This window comes from Epinephelus fuscoguttatus, linkage group LG24, assembly GCF_011397635.1.
Source record: "Epinephelus fuscoguttatus linkage group LG24, E.fuscoguttatus.final_Chr_v1".
NCBI classification, from domain to species: Eukaryota; Metazoa; Chordata; class Actinopteri; order Perciformes; family Serranidae; genus Epinephelus; species Epinephelus fuscoguttatus.
Window position 1 is genome coordinate 14,669,813 of NC_064775.1, and position 19,264 is coordinate 14,689,076.

The 19,264-nt window shown below is 41.8% G+C and overlaps 1 protein-coding gene across 2 annotated transcripts in view; it reads left to right on the forward strand.

The window, feature by feature from the left end:
• LOC125884950 (fibroblast growth factor 14-like) overlaps positions 1-19,264 on the forward strand; it is a 71,068-nt gene that overhangs the window by 28,666 nt on the left and 23,138 nt on the right. Inside the window, exons 1-3 of one of the 2 annotated variants that reach the window (XM_049570257.1) lie at positions 3,458-4,235; positions 13,049-13,159; positions 18,079-18,182. In XM_049570257.1, coding sequence (XP_049426214.1) covers positions 4,043-4,235; positions 13,049-13,159; positions 18,079-18,182 — 408 coding nt within the window. In that variant the 5' untranslated portion in view covers positions 3,458-4,042. Of the gene's footprint in view, positions 1-3,457; positions 4,236-13,048; positions 13,160-18,078; positions 18,183-19,264 lie in introns of those variants that run through there. The other variant, XM_049570258.1, reaches the window with a different exon arrangement.

Sequence of the window (19,264 nt, forward strand, 5' to 3'; positions counted from 1 at the left end):
ATGAAATACAAAATGATTAGTGTGTGGAAAAAATTCATTCAAGTACAGAGAGTGAAGGAGCAGAGGATTTAGGAGAAAGTGGTGGTGGATGAATGCTGTTTTCCTTGAGTGCCTGTAGAGGGCGCTGCTGCCTCTGTGCAGACCCAAAGGAAAACTGTGTCGACACGCAGACATGTAAAGAGCTTCAAATAGAATAGAAAAGAATAGGAGTGTGTGTCTGTGTGTGTGTGTCCTCTCAGGAGAGAGCTCTGGTATTAAAAGCATTTTCTTTTTTTTTTAATTTATGTACACTATTACATATTTCAGTTGACATGCACAATTTGTGTGTTTATCTGTGTGTGTGTGTGTGTGCGTGCGTGAGAGAGAGAGAGAGAGTGTTCTCATGCAAGTCACGTACTGTGAAGCAGAAGGATTCGGGATGGGCAGATGTTTTTATTTTTTGAGGGGATGGATGGTGAAAGAGGGATGAGGTACGAAGAATTTTCCTTTTGAAGTTTAAGAGCTGTGTCCCGCCTTCCTCCGATGTTATAAAAAGCAGCAGAGGAGATGAATTTTAATGTAAATGAAGCTTTGATTTATTCATAACTCCTTAGCTTGGACTGACCTGGATAAAACAGCGTACACACCCCCCTCCTCGCTCACACAAGTACACACACATCTTTTTTTTTTGTTCTCTCTTTTCTGCTGTCTGTGAGAGACAAGCAAGGGCGAAGCAGTGGTTCCTTCTGTATCTAAATAATAATGTGTCAGCAACATCAAAGACAAAAGAAGGGAAGCCTGTCGAAGATTTTCGATTTACCTGCTGAAAAGGCAAAAAAATGAATATCCAGGATGACAGACTGCTGCTGTTGCTTTATCTATACGAGTCTATGAATACAGGCCATAATGGGACCAAGCTAAGCAAAGTATATTAGGATGAATATGAGACAAACAATAACTGCACTGACATATTTCAGTTCACACAAAGACCAAAATCTGATAAGCTCCTGTCTGCGTTCAGAGCTCTATTTGGTTATTGTAGCTTTTAAATGAGCAGGTTCTTCAATCACGCATGCTTTTATCTTGTCTGTGCGGGAGTCCCACACTGCTACTGATCATTATGTACCACACACAGTGAGCTGCCACTGTGTTATTGATGTGCTACCACTATTAATACTGTTATCAGTGAGCTCCTATTGTTGGGCTGATCTTCATAGACACGCTCTGGTGCCACCTAGTGGGCATGAGGAAAGACGTGCATTACATCCCAGTGGTACCTTGGAGAGAACTGTCTGTTCGTCAGTGTGTATCTGCCTATGAATAGCACACACAGACACATACAAAGGCAGAGCTAGTCAGTGTTAGAGAGAGGATGTTCTCTGTCCATGGTGCTGAGATATGTTTGTTAAAGTGCCCTGACCTGCCTCCAACGTCACCAAGCCTCAAAGCGGCATCCGATTATTTTTTAATCGCATATGCTTCAGCCACTGCACTCAAGTCCTTTTTGGATCCACACAACAAAGATAAAAATACTTGAAAATGAATAGGACTTTCATTTATTCAGAACAGTTTTGAAACCATTCGTTTCCATAGAAATACCACCAATAAAATGCAGGTTACAGATACTGCTAGTACCATTAAACTTCTTTTCTTGCAAGCCTGTGATCACCCAGACGAACACATGTAACATCCCACTCACAGCCATACTACAGAATAGCTACAATCTGTATTGTGATCCAAGGGCTTAACCCCCTGAGGGAACTGATTGTGATCAGCATATTGAATTACAATCAGCCCGTGAGACAGCGAGATATCTTATATGCAAAGTTGACATTTGGGACTGGCAGTGATGGAAACAGTTCACCCCTGTGGGCACTTGAATGTGGTGAGTGAATTTCACGCATATGATGGGGCTTCCACCCTGCCTTGAAAAAACCCACACGGCCAAACCCTGCTGTCCATTGTTCATTATAAGGACAGATAGATTGGGAAAGGTTTGGGGATTTTCTTTGATATGAGTTTCCCCCAGAAGAAAGGAAAATTTCATTTCAGCGTTCTTTGTGTCCAGCTGGGTCCCTGCCCAGCTCTTTATTCTGGAGAGATGGCTGACCTACATGCTGCACTGGACAAAAGACAAATTCATGCTGGCTTGTGAAATTTCAGGCAAAACTTCAATCCGAACATAACTTTTCAGAAATAATAATACTTTGTTTGACTTTGTCTGGTTGTATAATATCTATTGTATCCTTATTTGATTCAGTAACCCCACTCATTTAAAACTGAGTGTTAAACATACCCACTCAGTACAGTGCTACACTTGACACTGGCCCACAGACTGTTAGATAAGGGAGGGAATGAGTGTACTCAGTCCTGTGGTGTTATCTTACAGCCGTCTGTGAAAGGTATAGGCACGTGTACAGTAGACCAACCCCACATGTGAGGCAGGTAGCCCTCCACCTTATCAGCCTGTCAATCTAGCCCACCTCTTGCATTTTTAAACCAGTCAGTCAGAAAACCTGTCATGCATACAGACAGTGGGGATGTATGGGAGGAGGAGGAGGAGGTGATGAGTGGAGCACATCTCATTGTCTGCATGCAGTTTGAAATAAAATCAGTATGATAGGGATGAAAATGCTTCAACATTTCACTGTAGCCACATTGCATATGCTTTGCACTCATGTTAAAGGACAGAGCTGTTGCCGTGTCTCATTCCTGAGCCCCACCCGGGCACCTGCTACCGGTTCCGGCCGACCGTCCGCCGGTGACGTCGCCCCCACACCCCGCACACACCCCTCCACTGGCCCGTAATGAGCATGACAGGTTGTTTTTGGGAGCGCGTGTGTGACTGCTCGCTCGGCGCGTGGCTCCAGCAACGGTGTGGTTCCAGTGAGCGCTCGCGCCTTCCAACGTCAAGCCACCTAGAATGGGCACCACGGGGACATCCGGTCATTACTTTCAAAATAATAAATATATATAATTGATAATGTAAGATATGCTACATAAGTTTTAATATTCCCTGTTGGCTTGGGGGAAAAAATTCTATAGTGACGCTAAATAAAAGCAGACATTTTATAAAGGAGGATTAAGATAATGACACTAAATCTCCACTTAAAACACAAGATGACATTGCGATAATGCAGGAGAACTATAGCCAATATTAATGATATTTAAAAGAAAATAATATTCGTATTCGTGTGGCTGATATACATTTTTTAAATGTCTGCCTGTAATAAACGGGTGTAATTATTTTTTTCTAGAGTTTAAACTGTTAGTTGCGTTTCTAGTAAGATTAAAATAATATTTTTCCTAAATAATGTAGATTGACTGAATATTGACCACTTGATGGCAGCAACAAGTAGTGAAATGGCAGCAGATAAAAGGGGACTAATAGACTATGAATACAGTAAATTTTCATTCTGCTGAAGGTTTAAAATTCTCTTCTGTAAAGTGAGTCATTAACGTAATGGGTTTAAAAAAACACAAACACCATGAAGCTTTCACTTTGAAAGCCAACCCGCCCTGTTTCCGGTGATGCTCCGGGTAACTGTCGCTAGTTTCACGCAGCTGGAGCGGCTCGCGGCAGCACGCGCGCCTCGCGCTTCTGTCAGTGGAATACAAACGGACGTTTTTCAGAGCAGAGGACAGAATTGCTTTCTGAGGCACTATTCTCCTTTTCTCCCGGTTGTGTGTGTCTCGCCTGTTGACCATGGGAACACAAAGTGACAAACGGGCTCCGGTGGTATCGGCTGGAGGAGCCGTTCAGTGACAGCTGTTATCTGACTGACAGACAGACCGGTGAAACGTGACGGACAGGTAAACCGCTGTGCGTTTCAAATCAATGGCCTGGGGAATAACGGCAACAGAGGATATGCTGTAAGGCGAAGTGGTGTGTTTATCTCGGACTTTACCGCGTTGTGGCTCAAGTATGGGGTCGGTATAGCCGGTAGAGCGGAGACTGGAGGTTTGCGTCTGGTTTTGTCTGCGCTCCGTCCCCTCCGGTGGACACAGCTGAAGAGACTGGAGACACGGACGGAGACGGGGCTGGTTTTGTTTCGGCGGAGACATGGCAGCGGCCATCGCCAGCGGTTTAATCCGGCAGAAGCGACAGGCGAGAGAGCAACACGCCCACCGACCGACTACACACCGGCGGCGGAAGAGCCCCGGTAAGAAGCAGGGGCTGTGCAACGGGAACCTGGTCGACATCTTCTCCAAAGTCCGGATATTTGGCTTGAAGAAGAGGAGGCTACGGAGACAAGGTGTGGGGGGAAATGGGGGGCGTACAAACGCGCACATGCATGACCACAGACAATCACACACACGCACATAGCCTATATATTGATATGCAGATGCGCGCGCGCTTCTGTACACACACATACGCAGGAATGCACGCACGCCTATATACACTTTTTTACGCGCGGACACAATCACACACAACCACCTTCACACATGCACGCCCTGGCTGGTGCACACTCGCGCGCGCTCATACACGCACACACACCCGAATCATGCACAAACACAATGACAGACTCGCCCCTCTTTCTCTTTTTCCCCTCTCTCTCCTCTGTGGTCACACACACACACACACACATACACACACACTGTCATGTCTTGTAGTGCCCTATGGTTCAGTAGTTTCCAGGTACATCCATTATTGAAGCTTCAGATTAGTCTGTCTAGCCTCTCTCTCTATCTGTCTCTCTGTGCATCTCTACCCCGCTCTCTCATTTTGGGCTCATAATTCAGAGAGCCCTGTCACCACCATGAGACTTTGCCTCAACATTAGCAGAACGTCGGACTAAAACACAAGGACAGGAACAAAACTAACACCTCTCTCTTGTTTGGAAATCACACTTTGCTTCATCTGTTCTCTCTCTCTTGGAACGAAAAACACAGACAGGTTTTTGTTGGCGTGGAGGTCAAAAAGTAAAAAAAAAAAAAAAATCACATTTCAAGTCCCACTCAAACACCATTGTTCAATCACGGGACAGATCTCGCCGTCAACGCGCCGAAAATTGATTGGTTATGGCCGTGAATGCAGATTAATGAGAATGCTGTGATTGTGTGCTATGGTGAGCGTTCAATATAGCAAAGGCGATAAGTGCTGTTGTAATCAATTGATTGTGTGAGAAACCAGCAGGTGCCGGTGTGCAGAGGGATGGATGAAGGGAGGAGAGAAGGAGGCAGGAAATGAGAGGAGGAGATAGAGGAGAGGGGAACGTGAGGAGTCATGTTGACAGGAATTGTTTTTCACCAGTTTGGTCTGGTGGCTGACGGGAATATACTGGGGCGTGAGAGCTCCATCCCAGGTCCTCACTCTCCTTTCTTTCTTTCTGTCACCTCCTCTCGCTTCAGTTCCTCTGGATTTTTTTCTTCCTTTCTCCTCCTGCCACCTTTCGCCCCTGTGTTCTTTCATTTTACTTACTGTGTGTCCCTTTTTGTGCTTCCACCCTTCAACAACAGCCTCTCCTCTCCATTTTGTCCCCCCCCCCCTTCTCACCTTTCTTGTTCTTCTTCCCTATCTTAGATCTTTCCATCCCTTCTTCCAGCCTCATTCTACTTTTCCACCCATGTTCCCTTCAGGAGGAAGGAGAGGAGAGGAGAGGAAGGAAATGAAGGCCTCCTCTCCTCTCTCCCTCTTACGGTCCTCTTTTTATCATATCCGTAGTTCCTCTGTTTGTTTTTTCATTCCTACCATCTTGTCCTTTTCCTCTGTTTGTCATCCCTTGTTTCTCCTCCTCCTGCCTCCAGCTCACCTCCTTTTGACCCTTCTTCCTACTGCCCTTCTTATATCATCCAATCCTCCCTTCCTTCCTTAGATCTCTTTGTCCCTCCTTTTGCCTCATTCCCTTTTTACAATTTTGGGAAGAATACAACAGCATCCTTTCCTTTCCTTTCCTTTCCTTTCCTGTCCTGTCCTGTCCTGTCCTGTCCTGTCCTGTCCTTTCCTCTCCTTCATTTCTCTTTTCACCTTCCTCTTTCTCTCCTGTATTACCGTCAGTTGCTTTGCATTTTTCTCCCTTCTCCTCCCCTTTTGGTCACCCCTCTTCCCTACTTCCTTTCTTCCACTCTTCCCTTCCTCATCTCTCTTCCTTCTCTCCTAATCTTCCCTCCCTACCTCGGACCTCCCTTCTTCCAGCATCATTTTGTGTTTTATCTCTCCTCTTTCTTTTCTTCTCCTCTTCTCTTGTCTTACCTTCATTCCTCTCCTCACCTTCATCTCATCACCTTTCTCCTCTCCACCCACTCCTCCCCATATAGATTTTTCCATTTTACTTTTTTCTCCCTCTTTTTCCTTCCTCCCTCCCTTCTTCCCTACCTCCTCCTTTCCCTCCTTCACCCTCTGTGTTCCCAGCTGTGAGAGCTGCTGGTGAAAGCTTGGCAACGTCCGTGTGTATGTGTGTTTGTGTGTGTGAGAGAGATTTGCCAACATCCCCTACTGTCTTCCAGAGGTTTTGTGAAGGAGAGGCAGACTAAAAATGATCCGCAGCCTTCATTACTCGATCAAAGACGTGGTTCAATACAGCTCAAATTTGCATGCTTTTATCAGCCAGAGTTAGACTGACATGGAACCAAAATTGGCTTTTTATTAAAAATGTGATATCAGTCCATTTTTGATATGACAGAGTCTCCTTCTTGTCCACAGTTCGTCTCAGTGTGTTGTTATTATTAGTAATTAGGCGTCTGAGCGGAGAGTTCATGGCACTGGTGTGGGAGGATTTTTACTCAACAGCATTCAAATCATGCAGTGAAATCAGCCTACCCCACCTACAACCACGTCACCAGTCTGACTTTGAGTGGAGAGTTTCATTGTAACATGATGGACGGGAGATCCCCGCCAAATTAAAAGACAATCACTGCCACAAAATATTGGCTTTTCGTGGCTTCAGTCAAGAAATAAATCACGCTGCCTCAAAAATTCCCATCAGCTGAGTCACAGCACCAGCCAGGAAAGGTGTTCTGATATTACATACGGCTGTTGAAAAGCACCTGTAATATATCCATATCAGACAGGGTTATAAGCCAATAGAAAGACAGATGTATAAACGCAAAGCCGGGCTGGAAGGCACGCTCTCCCCTGTGCATCCAGGTCTAGATCAGTAACATTTTACATTATTTTTTTTATAAATCACCACGTCGTAGATGAAATATAAAGGACATGACACGTTCTAGGAAAAGATAACAGACAGTAAATTACATTTGCAGGAGCTTCTTCTGGTCGTGCGTCACACAAACAAGCTCAGGGAGATGGAAATGTGACTGATTTCAGTCGCTCTGCAGTGGGCAGCGTGTGCTGATTTCTGTTCTGCTCTGACAGACGGGTGCTGGGCAGGTAAACTTTGAATCATAAAGCAGCAAGAAAATATCAGCTGTCAGTCGCAATGATGTTTACTTAATGGATGAAAAGTGTAGACTTTGTCGTCTTTATAGGAAAGAGGAAGAATGCAGTAAAATAGAGGAGTGTGTGTCTATATGGATGCATCAATGATTGTTTTCTTTATTAATTAATGTCAATAATTCTTTTGACTAATTTAGTCTATGAAACCCCTTTTCCCCACCGCCCGAGACAATGTATTCAGGCATCTTGTTAGTTAGTTAAATAGTCATGTAATTTATTGTCACACTCGTAGACATTGGTTTGCTCCTTTCCTGCTCCCTGAGTGGGGACGTCTGAGCAGAGCAGAGCATGATATTTCTTGGCTTCAAATGTTCTGGCCTCTTACCTGACACCAGTTTGCCGCAGACATCCCTAAAAGGAGCACAAGTTCTCAGAAAACATTTCTCAAAGCTCACCGAGGCTCACAAACCCCTAAACCCCAATTATGTGTCACTTCCAGGAAGCTTGTGGTGGTGGGAGGGGTGTTGGGGAGGTTAAGTGTCTCTGCGGCGTATCTTTATGTGACGCTAACAAGGAGCATGAGATTGAGTGCCGGCTGGTCACTGCGGCCGAAGAGGGAGCTGAACCACAAAGCTCTTGATTTTCCGATTTATTGATGTTGTATCCCGCCCTCACCGTGGTCATGAACTCTGCGTAGTGACCGAGAGGATGAGATTAAGGATATGCCAAAATAGGGATTCACTGCAGAGATGAGGAGTTTAGTGATGCAGGGGGACATAAAAGTCGAGTTGCTGCTCCTCATGTTGATAGAAGCCAGTTGTGCTTTTTCAGGCACCTGGTACAGATACCCTGGTGGAACTCTGACTTAATAAAATACTTAGCTCAATACGTAGCTCTGTGGTTAACACTGTCACCTTGGTTTTTTATGTGTTATCCTTGTGATGGACTGGCTGTCTGTACAGGGTGTTTCCTTGCTTTCAATCAATTCATAATAATAAGCATGTATGGACAATCGATACCAGTATTTCCCTCAGAAATGTATTCTTGTCACGGGTGGAAAAGCCTCAATGATTACAAGTGGTGCAGACCTGTGTAAAACCGGAATATAATGTCTCATTGGCACAAATTTAGGTTAAGGATCTTTATTATTTATCAGTATAGATTTTGCACGAGCTGCGTCATTGCTGCCATGTTAGAGCTGAAGTACATTTACTGGAGCTGAACCAGATCTGAATGGTCTGTGTTTTAACAAGAAATCCATGCTTTTCAGCACCCTAAGTGTTTCTCTAATCACTAATCACTCTGATGGAAATGAGGATGAAATGGCTGCGTTCAGTTGCTGCCTGTGAATTTTTCACTTGGGTGCTGTTGTTTGGTGAGATGTGTGAAAAAGAGAGAGAAGGAGAGAGAAGGTCTTTAATGCATCGTTTGTATGAGACACCCATGTTGGTATTTTATACCGTGTTAAACACTGTATTCAGACTCAGACTGGGGTGAATTAACAGACAATATGACATGTCAAATCAGCGTGGCCACCTGACGGGCTGACTGATTGAATCAGATCACATTATGATGAAAATACAGCTCTGTGTGTGTGTGTGTGTGTGTGTGTGTGTGTGTGTGTATCTGTGTGGATGGGGGAATACCCTTCCACTGGAACAGTCTGGAATCACGAGACTGTTGCCGTGGCAACACGAGAATGGGAATTTCCCTAGTAACAGACAGGACGTGGAGAAAGTGGGAAGAGTGGGAATATCACCTTGACGACTGTGGGAATGTCACCGTGGCAACGGCTGGCCACGTCAGGTTGGAATATGAATAAATGGATAACTGGATGTTAGATGGATGAATAGACACATAAATAGATGATGAGCTGATGCAGAGTGGATGCAGCAGGACAGTCCCCTGTAGAGAAGTATCGATTTTGCATCCAGTGCAGCAGGGGGTTATGCAAACACCAACAATAACGCCATTTGAGTCTGTAATTGTACTCGTAATAGGGCTGGAGGACGTAATTAAAAATCTATAGCACCATAAATGATATCACATAAGATAAATACTTCAGTGCATTAAATTTCCTTTCATGTGCTGGCTCAGTCCTAATCAATTACAGTATGGCCAGTTGAAGATACTGGAATAGACTGTGAATTGATTGGTTAAACCTCTGGTTAGTAGGGCTGCACCAAACAGTTCGAAGCTCGGAAGCTTTATTTATAATGTTGACATTAGAATTATAAACCAAGCTCATTTGCTTTTCTTTTTTGGGTATTCATCATGCTCACATCCAGTATTTCTGCACAGTTGCAGAAAAGATTTCACTAATATTATTAGTATTATAACTATTAGCTTCCAGTCAGGCTGTTCCCATGCACTGTTCATATGTATACCCACAAAAAGTAAAGCACCACTATTTGTATAACTTAAGTAATCATAGACCAGAAATCTATTTTTAATGTATTGGAGAAGGCTGCGATCATGTGGCCTGCACTCTGATGGGAGTAAATAAGGAAATAGTATAAAGAGAGAAAGTCTGTGTAAGGAGGCAGGTTGACGTGGTGAATGGGTCAAACAAATGCAGGACTTTCCCCCAGACTGGTGTTTGTGTCCTGTGTGAAAGCAAATGAACTTTGAATTATTTTAAGGTACGTCATCATCATTTTTCTTTTCCTAAACCTAACCTCAGTAACTTTACTTTCTGAAACCTAACCTATGTAACTTTATGTTAAGTACGTAAAGTGACTGCACCATCCGTGGGGCAGTGGTTGGATAGGTATTATACGAACCATTGTAACAATAGTAATAATAACTCCAGAGGACTGAAAAGTCCAGAAATCAAATTTTTTTGAAAAAAGATAAATGTAATAATTTCTAAAATTCACAACCTGCTTTTTTTCTGGTTTATTGCACAATTGTTGGTGTTAAGCATTTCATAAACAATATTTTCACTGCAGTCAAAAAACAATTTGCTCCTCTGCTTGCTGCACACAAAGGGAGGCCCACACCTGCATTAGCAAGATGGTCTCGCAGCAATCTTGACAGCACCATTTATTTATTGAGGAAAGTTGATTTAAGGAAGACACATTCATTTCATCTGATGAAGCACTTTATTCAAACTGAGGATTTAAAAAAAAGAGAGAGATTAGAAACTTCATCTGAAAACACCAGTTGAAGCTTCAATTGTAAAGAATGAAATCAGAATAATAATCCAGTTTAATGCCAAGCAGGTTTCAAGGATTTGCTTTAGTGTATCGGTGTGTTACATAAACATAGTAAGAAAAAATGAAATTAAAAAATAAATACAAGTATTGCAAAAAATTGAGGGACACAAATGTAGGGTAGAATAAAGTTGTAATAAAAGTATGAGCAAATCATAATTAAAAATAGGTACAGTATATTTGAATTGAAATACAATTTGTACAGCCCCACTTGTTTAGTTATTCTCAGTTTAATTTTATGGGTTTCAGACAAACTGTTGATTTAAATTTGAGTAAATATTGGTTGACACAAGAAGATCCTTAATATTGGTAAGTACATACATTTGGTTTATTGTCTACTCTTAAGTCAGAGTAACCAAAAAAATGTCTCTCCATGTCTAACTTTCAGAAATATAAATGTTTTTCTTCAAGCTGTTTTTGAAAAATGAATTGCCTGGACTGGAAAATTCTCATCAGCTGAGTCATAACACCAGCCAGGAGAGGCGTTCTGATGTAACATGTCACCACTGAAATACACCTGCTGGAATATATATCCATATCAGACAGATAGAAACCAGCAGAAAGACAGATGTATAAACACAAAGCCAGGCTGTGTCTCCATGTCTAATTCAGTAACATTTAAAGATAAATCATGTTTTACATTATGTTTTTTTTTTTACATTTAACATGTCACACATTCTAGAAAAAAGATAAGAGACAATAAATTAAATTTCCAGAAGCTTCCACTGGTTGTGCGTCACAGAAACAAGCACAGAGAGATTGAAATGTGACTGATTTCAGTCGCTCTGCAGTGGGCAGCGTGTGCTGATTTCTGTTCTGCTCTGACAGATGGGTGCTGGGCAGGTAAACTTTGAATCATAAAGCAGCAAGAAAATATCACAGCTGTCAGTCGCAATGATGTTTACTTAATGCAAGAGAATACAGACTGTGCTGCACTGTATTTATAGGAAAGAGGAAAAGAAAAGGGCAGCAGGGGGAGGAGTGTGTCTGTGCAGGGCTGCAACTATCAAGTATTTTAATTATCAATTAGTGTGTGGATATATATGTGTCATAAAGAATGACAAACTGTCCAGTCCTCTTTATGGTGGTGTGAGATCCTTGCCATCAAATTTAATAGCTTTCTTTTAATATAAGTGAGATTTATCACAGGCTGCACCACACAACATGCCACAGTAAGTAGTGTGCTGGGAGTTTAGTCAGTTGAAGTGCTGGTTGCAAGCTTCACAGCTCCTCTTCCCTGCTTCTCCCCTGCTGCACAAGATGGATCCTTCACAAAGATGGAAAACACCCCTGCCTCTCTCTCTCACACACACACTTCTCGTAAACTGGGTCAGTGTTGGCTTTTTTCTGTCTGTGTGCATTAGAGTATACCTTTACTCATTCCCACTCACACACACACACACGTTCAAAGGGGATTTCCACCCTGCTATAGCTGCGCCGACAAAGGCGAAGTCACTGATGTTTTGGAGAGGGAAAATGGGTGTGGTCACATGTAAGTGTGTGAGAGGAGCCATATTAAATAATCAGTGTCACCAACCAGCGAGTGTATGTTTATGTGGAAAAACCGTGCTCTCGATCTAATGATGACAGAACGGAACAAATGCCTGTCTGTACCTGTACGACGCAGATCCAGGCAGACTTGTATTTTTCTATCCTTCTATCAGTCTCTCACGCTCCGTCTTTATCTTGTGACTCAGTCAGTCTTTGTCCCTTGGCTCCTTCACATCCCCTTTGTCACACGTAGTTCTAATCATTTTCTTTTATTATCAGTCATTTTGTATTTGTTGCTGAGATGCAAACAGTGGGAGGCAAATGTGACTGCTGTTTAATTGGAGCAATATGGATTAGCCAAGAGCACTGCATCCAGTGACTAAGAATTAGAAAATTAGCATTAGAGCAACAGTGATTTGCTTGTGTTTGCGATATTAGATCTGTAAGGATTTAAACATCTTAATTTGAAGCATCAATCAATAGTTATCTGTCTGTAACATTCTAGACAAACAGCTCAAGGTGGGGAGAAGCCATCAGAGGTATACACACTTGTATCTGAGTTTTGATAAGAGGAGTAATATATACAAATGCATATGTTGGTCTGTGGATAAACAGTGAACAGAATATGGAAGATACAAAGCCGTTATGAAGCTGCTCCACACCATCAAAGGTTCAGAAATAATTTATCAGCGTTATTCAAGTGGAACAATGACCACGAAGGAAGGATTAGTCCAAGAATCCTGTAATGGATTGGATGTGCCTGACTAGTCTCCCCACAGGAAATCCCTCAGGATGCATCGGGTCGCATGTGGTCACATTGTTCTTTAATGCCAAACTGTGGTGTATCTCAAATGTGCCCTGCAGGATTTGTGCAGAAATTGATTTGTGGGGATGAATTTGTGGATACATCATTCTGCTGAAGCAATTTTTGCTTCATTTTATTTTCATTTGCGTGTTCATGTTTAAAGGCTGTCCTGATAATAAGATCTCTCTTCTCTTCCCTGTGTCTGTGTCTGTGTCTGCGTAGAACCACAGCTGAAGGGCATAGTGACCAGGTTGTTCTGCAGGCAGGGCTTCTATCTCCAGATGGGCCAGGATGGAAGTCTGGACGGGACCAAAGACGACAGCACCAACTCCTGTAAGTGGACTCACTGATGGATACCATACACACAATCAGGTGTAGGGCTGCACAGTTAATCAAATATTAATCACCGTATTGGCTTCCCACAGTTAAATGAACATGATCGACTGCGATGTTGATGTATTAATCATAAAAAAAACTCCACTGCATATCAAATCAAGCGCTTCCTTAACTAACAGCAGCCACGTCATCAATTAATAATTGTGATAAATAATCTTGATTGTCATTGTGGCCATAATCATCCAGCTGTAATCAGGTGTGCCAATATGTTACAGTAAATTTGGGCAAAACTGAGCGCCCTGTTGCTGCTGATTTCCTGTAATACATTTACTACAATAACTAGTCAGTTTAATTCACCAGGGCCTAAATTTCATCATTGCAAAAGAAAAGCCTTGACTCTCTGACTCTCTCTCTCTCTCTCTCTCTCTCTCTCTCTCTCTCTCTTTCTTTCTCTCTCTCTTTCTCAAGGGCAAATAGTTATTTAGAGATTACATGTCTGTCTCTCGTCCTCATCTGATTTGGTGAAGGTCGAGAGACACTTTTTTCCTCGCTGTGAAAAGGAGAGAACAGCAGGAAGGATCTAATGAATCATAGTTATCATACAAATAGTTAAAAGGTTAAAGTAGTGTCAAGTTTCCCCATTTACAAGGACATTATAAACGTATTGTGCTGCGACACCATCTATCATACGAGCATATTGATCTAAATGACTGACAGTTGTTGGCATCGATTGAAATTCACAGTATATGCAGTCAGAAAGACAGCAATGAGACAGCGATGGTGTTTTCATAGAGGGGACATTTCACACTGTGCAGGGCAGGCTGTGTGTTTTCAGAGAGCACACCAACTGTTGGGCTGAAAGCGACAAGTGGCTGCTCAGAGGATTTAGTTTTTTAAGGCCTGGTTTATTAGACCTCTGCACCCGAACGCTGCCCTCAGGGAGGAGCTGCAGATGGATGGCTTATTGATTAATGTAGCCATTGCTATATTCTGATGTGCTGGGCTGAGAGAAAATCAAATGCTAATCAGTAATCACTACAGCAGGCAGCTCGCTGGTCCTCTCGACGTTGGCTGAGCTGGTTGCTCTCTGCCATCCGCGTGTTGCAGCAATGTCCCACTTGTTTACTATGATCCCTTTTTTCTGGCTAATGTCTTCACATCAATTTTTGGCGAACGTCTTCCCATCATCATTTTTGAAATTTCTGCCACAGCTCGGCATGTAGATCAAACAGAATTTACTGCAGCTCTCACTTGTAGCCAAGCTTGTTTTTTTGTTTTTTTTCATTTGTTTGTCAGTTTTCTCTGGCTGAGCCATGTTCAGCAGAGGGGAGACATCAGTGACATTTCCTGCAGCATTTAAAAGGAGGGTCGTCACCATGGCTAATCAGCTGGGTGCATATCTTTATGTTAATGAAGGCTGTGCATGAGCGCGATGGCGGTTTGGAAAGAGTGATATTTATGGAGGATGATTACTTGCAGGTGTACTTGCGCACATTTAAATTTCTGCTGCTCATATCTAAACACTGTAGACGTTGGTTGTTCGAGACCATTTCTATGTAACCTTGATTAATGAGGGCTCTGATATCCCAGGTGTAATCAGCCCTTGATTAGAAAGAAAACCAGCACGGCTGTTGGTCCCAAATAGCACGTCCGTTTTTACGGCCTTCATTACAGGTCATTGTTCTGTGTTCTGTGTGTTGTGATTTCACGTCAATTACACAATAATAACTACCTGTGTATTTCCTTTTGCATCAACTGTCTCTGGAGAATCCTCTGCTGCTGTGAAATGTTGATCAGCTTGTCATACTGTACCCAGCATCCATGACAGTGTCAATAAAGTCAATTCAAAGGATGACTCTCACTATGGGTGTAGATCTCGAGTTTCATCATGAAGCTGCCACCTCTGTCTTCTTGCTTTTGGCTATCAAAGATAAAAAACAACACATAAATAATTTTAACCAGTTAAGTTGGTCAGTGTCTACAGTGCCAGAAAGCCTTTTTCTGGAAGAAATCTGGAGGCCTGGAGGCAAACTTCTCCCAACAGCTATAAAACAGACTAACAACAAGCCCCAAAAATAACTGTTAAGGTTTGTAGACACAACAGTTGTGTTTTGCTAGTCACTCATTATTAGCTTAAGCACTTTTAGGTTTTAGGAGTTTTACTCTACTTATAGCTTAACAAATAACATGTATTATTTATACTTTTTCTCACTCATTTTTGGCATCAGTCACTGTGTCTCCTGATAGAACAGCACAGATTTCAGCCTGTATGCACATTTTTTTTAGCCGAACCTTATTAAAACAGAGCAGCTCATTTTGCCATTGTGAGAAGTTAGCGGAGTGAGATGCCCAGTAAGGTAGCTATGTTGTTTCCTGAGTATTTTATCTCATAGCGGCATTGCTTACTAGGGCTGTCTGTCTCTCCCAAACCACAAAATTATGTCATCTAATGTCTTGTTTCGTACTCACGCCAAAGGGTTTTAGTTCACCATCATGGGAGAGTGTGTAAAGTTGCCAGTATTTGAACGAAAGAAGCTGCAATAAGAGTATTTTGGGGTACATTTATAGTACTTTTCTATGAAAAATGACTCACACCGATTAGTCGACTACTAAAATAGTTACTGATTATTTTAATAGTCGATTAGTCATTGATTAGTCAACTATTCGTTGCAGCCCTATTGCTTACATGTGGCATGTACTTCATCTGTCATCCTATATTCGAAATCCAAAATATTCCCACACCGCTAATGAAATAATGTCATCTTCATCATCTTTCTCTTGGCTGCTTGCCCTTATCTGCCTAGAGCTGTTTGACTGTGACACAGAATTTCAAGATAAAGGTGCATCCTAAAGATGATGATATGGATCGTTGATCATTGAATTGATATATCGATCCAATATGACTGGATTTTTATTCATTAAAATCAACAGCTTCAGTCAATACTTCGCTGTCAGCTTGTGCATTTTAAAGTTTTGCAGCAGCTGCCTTCGGTTCAACATATCACAACAAACATCTTTGCTTTAATTTAGTCATGCTCTCAGAGAGGGCAACAGCCTTCAAAAAGTTTCATAGTTTAGCTTTAGAGGATTAATTGAAACACATGAATGAGTTAGCTGTGTAAGCTAATCAGATGTTATCGGACAAAATGATCTCACTGAAAATATTCCAAATAAAACCTGTTCACTGTGAGGTCTGTGGATTATTGAGTTTAACGTGGACTGTTTTCAAAAGGACAAACTGCAGATGAGCTCTGCAAATGTTTTGTGTTTTTTTATGTTTTGAGCAGCATGAACAAATTTCTGTTCATCTCCATTGTACGGAGGCAGTTATTTCAAAAGCCAGGCAAATGAAAGCAATGAATTCCCCACACACTGTCAGCACCAAGTTTACTGACAATGCAGCAGTTCAGCTTTTTCCAGGCATCACACTCACAACATGAAACAATTAACGTCTTTATACTCGAGCCACGGGCTGCAACCACCAACCGAAAATGGAGTCAAACACCTGAGACAATTACACCATCAATAATTGATGAAAACATCCCTAAAATGCTTAACTAGCGTTGGCTATAAATGCTGTGGAGTATTTTGCATTGCTTCCAAAAGAAAAACATGTTTTTATGAACTCAGAATCTACTGCACCCCATCCTCACTTCACTCCACAGGTTGATCCTGAGATTTATTTTGACCTTGTTGTATGCTGCAGCTTCAACAAAGCTGCAACTGGTAATATAAACATCTAACACATTTACCTTGGCAAATATGCTCGTTCCTTGGAATATTTTTCATTAAAACATTGTGCTGGATTTTTCTAAAATTTGCACAAACATCCTGAATGTACAGACAGAGGCAGGATTCACCTTGAATTTAGTTTGACTTTGTCTCTGTCATAACAACTTGACTGTATGTGCTGTCAGCAGGCTAATCAATAAGTCTGTAATGATAAGAGGCATTCAGGTTAAAGAGGCAACATTTCAACTGACCTCAGAGGGAGACGTCTGGGAGATTGTCAACAACCTTGAAAGGTCACAGCTAATGATGGCCAATAATCAGCGTAATATTTGTCCCATTTTCACATTAGAGAGAAGACAGATACAGACGTACATCACCTTGGCAATATTAAAATAATTTTCAAGCCTCATTATTATCTTTTTACACTTTAAAACAAAAAGGTAATTGCTCTCTTATAGCAGCTCCTGCATCATTGTGTAATGTGAGTTTTGAAAGTAGAGAGGTTTTCATAGTTTGATTGGAATATTTGCTTATTTGTTATGTTAATTTAATGTTAATTCTGACTTTTTCCACATATAGGCTATTATGATAGATGTTTATAAAGCACTCCAGCTAGGCTTCTTCACACACCTCCATTTTCAAAGTTAACACAAAACATCCATTTGGTTTCTTCTTCCAAAAATGTAATCTATTACTGTCACTAAAAATCTGACAGTCACAACCTTCAAATATTAGTAATAAAAGAAGAAGAGCTAATATATCATATAAGTGAAACAAATCTAAAAGACACAAAACAGTAGGGGACTGCAAGAAGTGAACAAAAACAGCAGTGACACGAGCATTGTCCTTTAAAATACCTGCCCAAGGCTATAAGGGTGTGATCAGCTGTCTGTTCGGGTGCCATCACTGAATGCTGTTCTTCAAATAACACTGACCTGATGGAGCTGAGAGCATGACTGTGCCTTTGAAAACATAAACAAGAACAGGCTGATATTAAAATGTTGTGGAAAAATTACTCAGCTCAAATATAATACACAGGCCGAGCTCTTTCTTCACCTTAAGAGATATCCAAACTAAGTGAGCAACAAACCAACTGACACGTCAGTTCATAGAGCAGCGTATATCAAGAGGAAAAAAGCACACACATGTGCACGTAAACTCAGTTTGTCTGTTTTTTTCCTCAGCTCTGTTTAACTTAATTCCTGTGGGTCTGAGAGTCGTGGCCATCCAATCAGTCAAGACTGGCCTCTACATCGCCATGAACGGGGAGGGTCACCTCTACTCATCGGTAAGCACGCACGCACACACACACACACACACACACACACCACACAGTAGTCAAGAACACACACAAGGATGAGAAATTCCTGATGGACAGCGTCCATAAGACGTTTTGTTCCGGTAATTTTCACGTGTCTGTTTTTGTTGGTCTTTGTTTGTGCAGTGGGCAGTCCTGCTGAGAGCTTAATGTTTGTTTCTGGAAAATTATGGGGCTTAATTACAAATCATGTGTTGCTCATCCAAGTCCCGGGTGTTTGGTTTTAAGCTGTGGTAATTCTTTGTCGGACACAAATGGAAGTATCAGCCCATTTTGGCAAATCTCTGGTCATTTATAAGACCCTACTTTATCCACAGGAGGAAGGACAAATGGCTTACAGTGATTCAGGGAGGCACATCTGTTGACTTTAGTTGTCAGAAACAAAATTAAACAGCAAAGGACGGCTGCAACTAATAATTTTTGTCACTATGCCCATTATGTTCATGATTAATCAGTGGTCCAATAGATATATAAACTGTAAAAAGTAAATAAAATCCATCACAAGTTCAGAGCCCAAGGTGACCCCTTCATATAGCTTGTTTCATCCAATATGCAGTCCAAAACCAATATTTGGTTTATTGTCATACAAGATGAAAAAAATGTTCCTATTAAAGAGGCTTGAAACAGTGATTTATTTTCTGTAACCCATTTCTGTTTAAATTAAAAGGCGATTACCAAAATTGATGCAGAATGATCTTCCTGTTTCAGCCCTTGTGCAAAGTGTAGCTGTCCGCACACTGAAGACAGGTTCTTAGCCGAGCTAAATGGATCATTAGCCAGTTAACATGACAAACTCATCATCCCATCTCATTATGCTGCTCAGAAGAACCACTGGGTGATTTTAGTACAACTCCCTTCAGTTAGCCGGTGTGCAGACCATTACATTCACTGTGTCCGGGGACCCGTCTGTCTGCAGAGCCTCTCCTGCTCTATCTGCAGCACAATGAGGCAAAATGAATCACCTCAAAGTGCAGTTACAGACAAATTTTGCTCTAAATTATACAATAACTAACTTGCATTTAGCTTTAAACTCAAAGAATTGAAGCATGCTT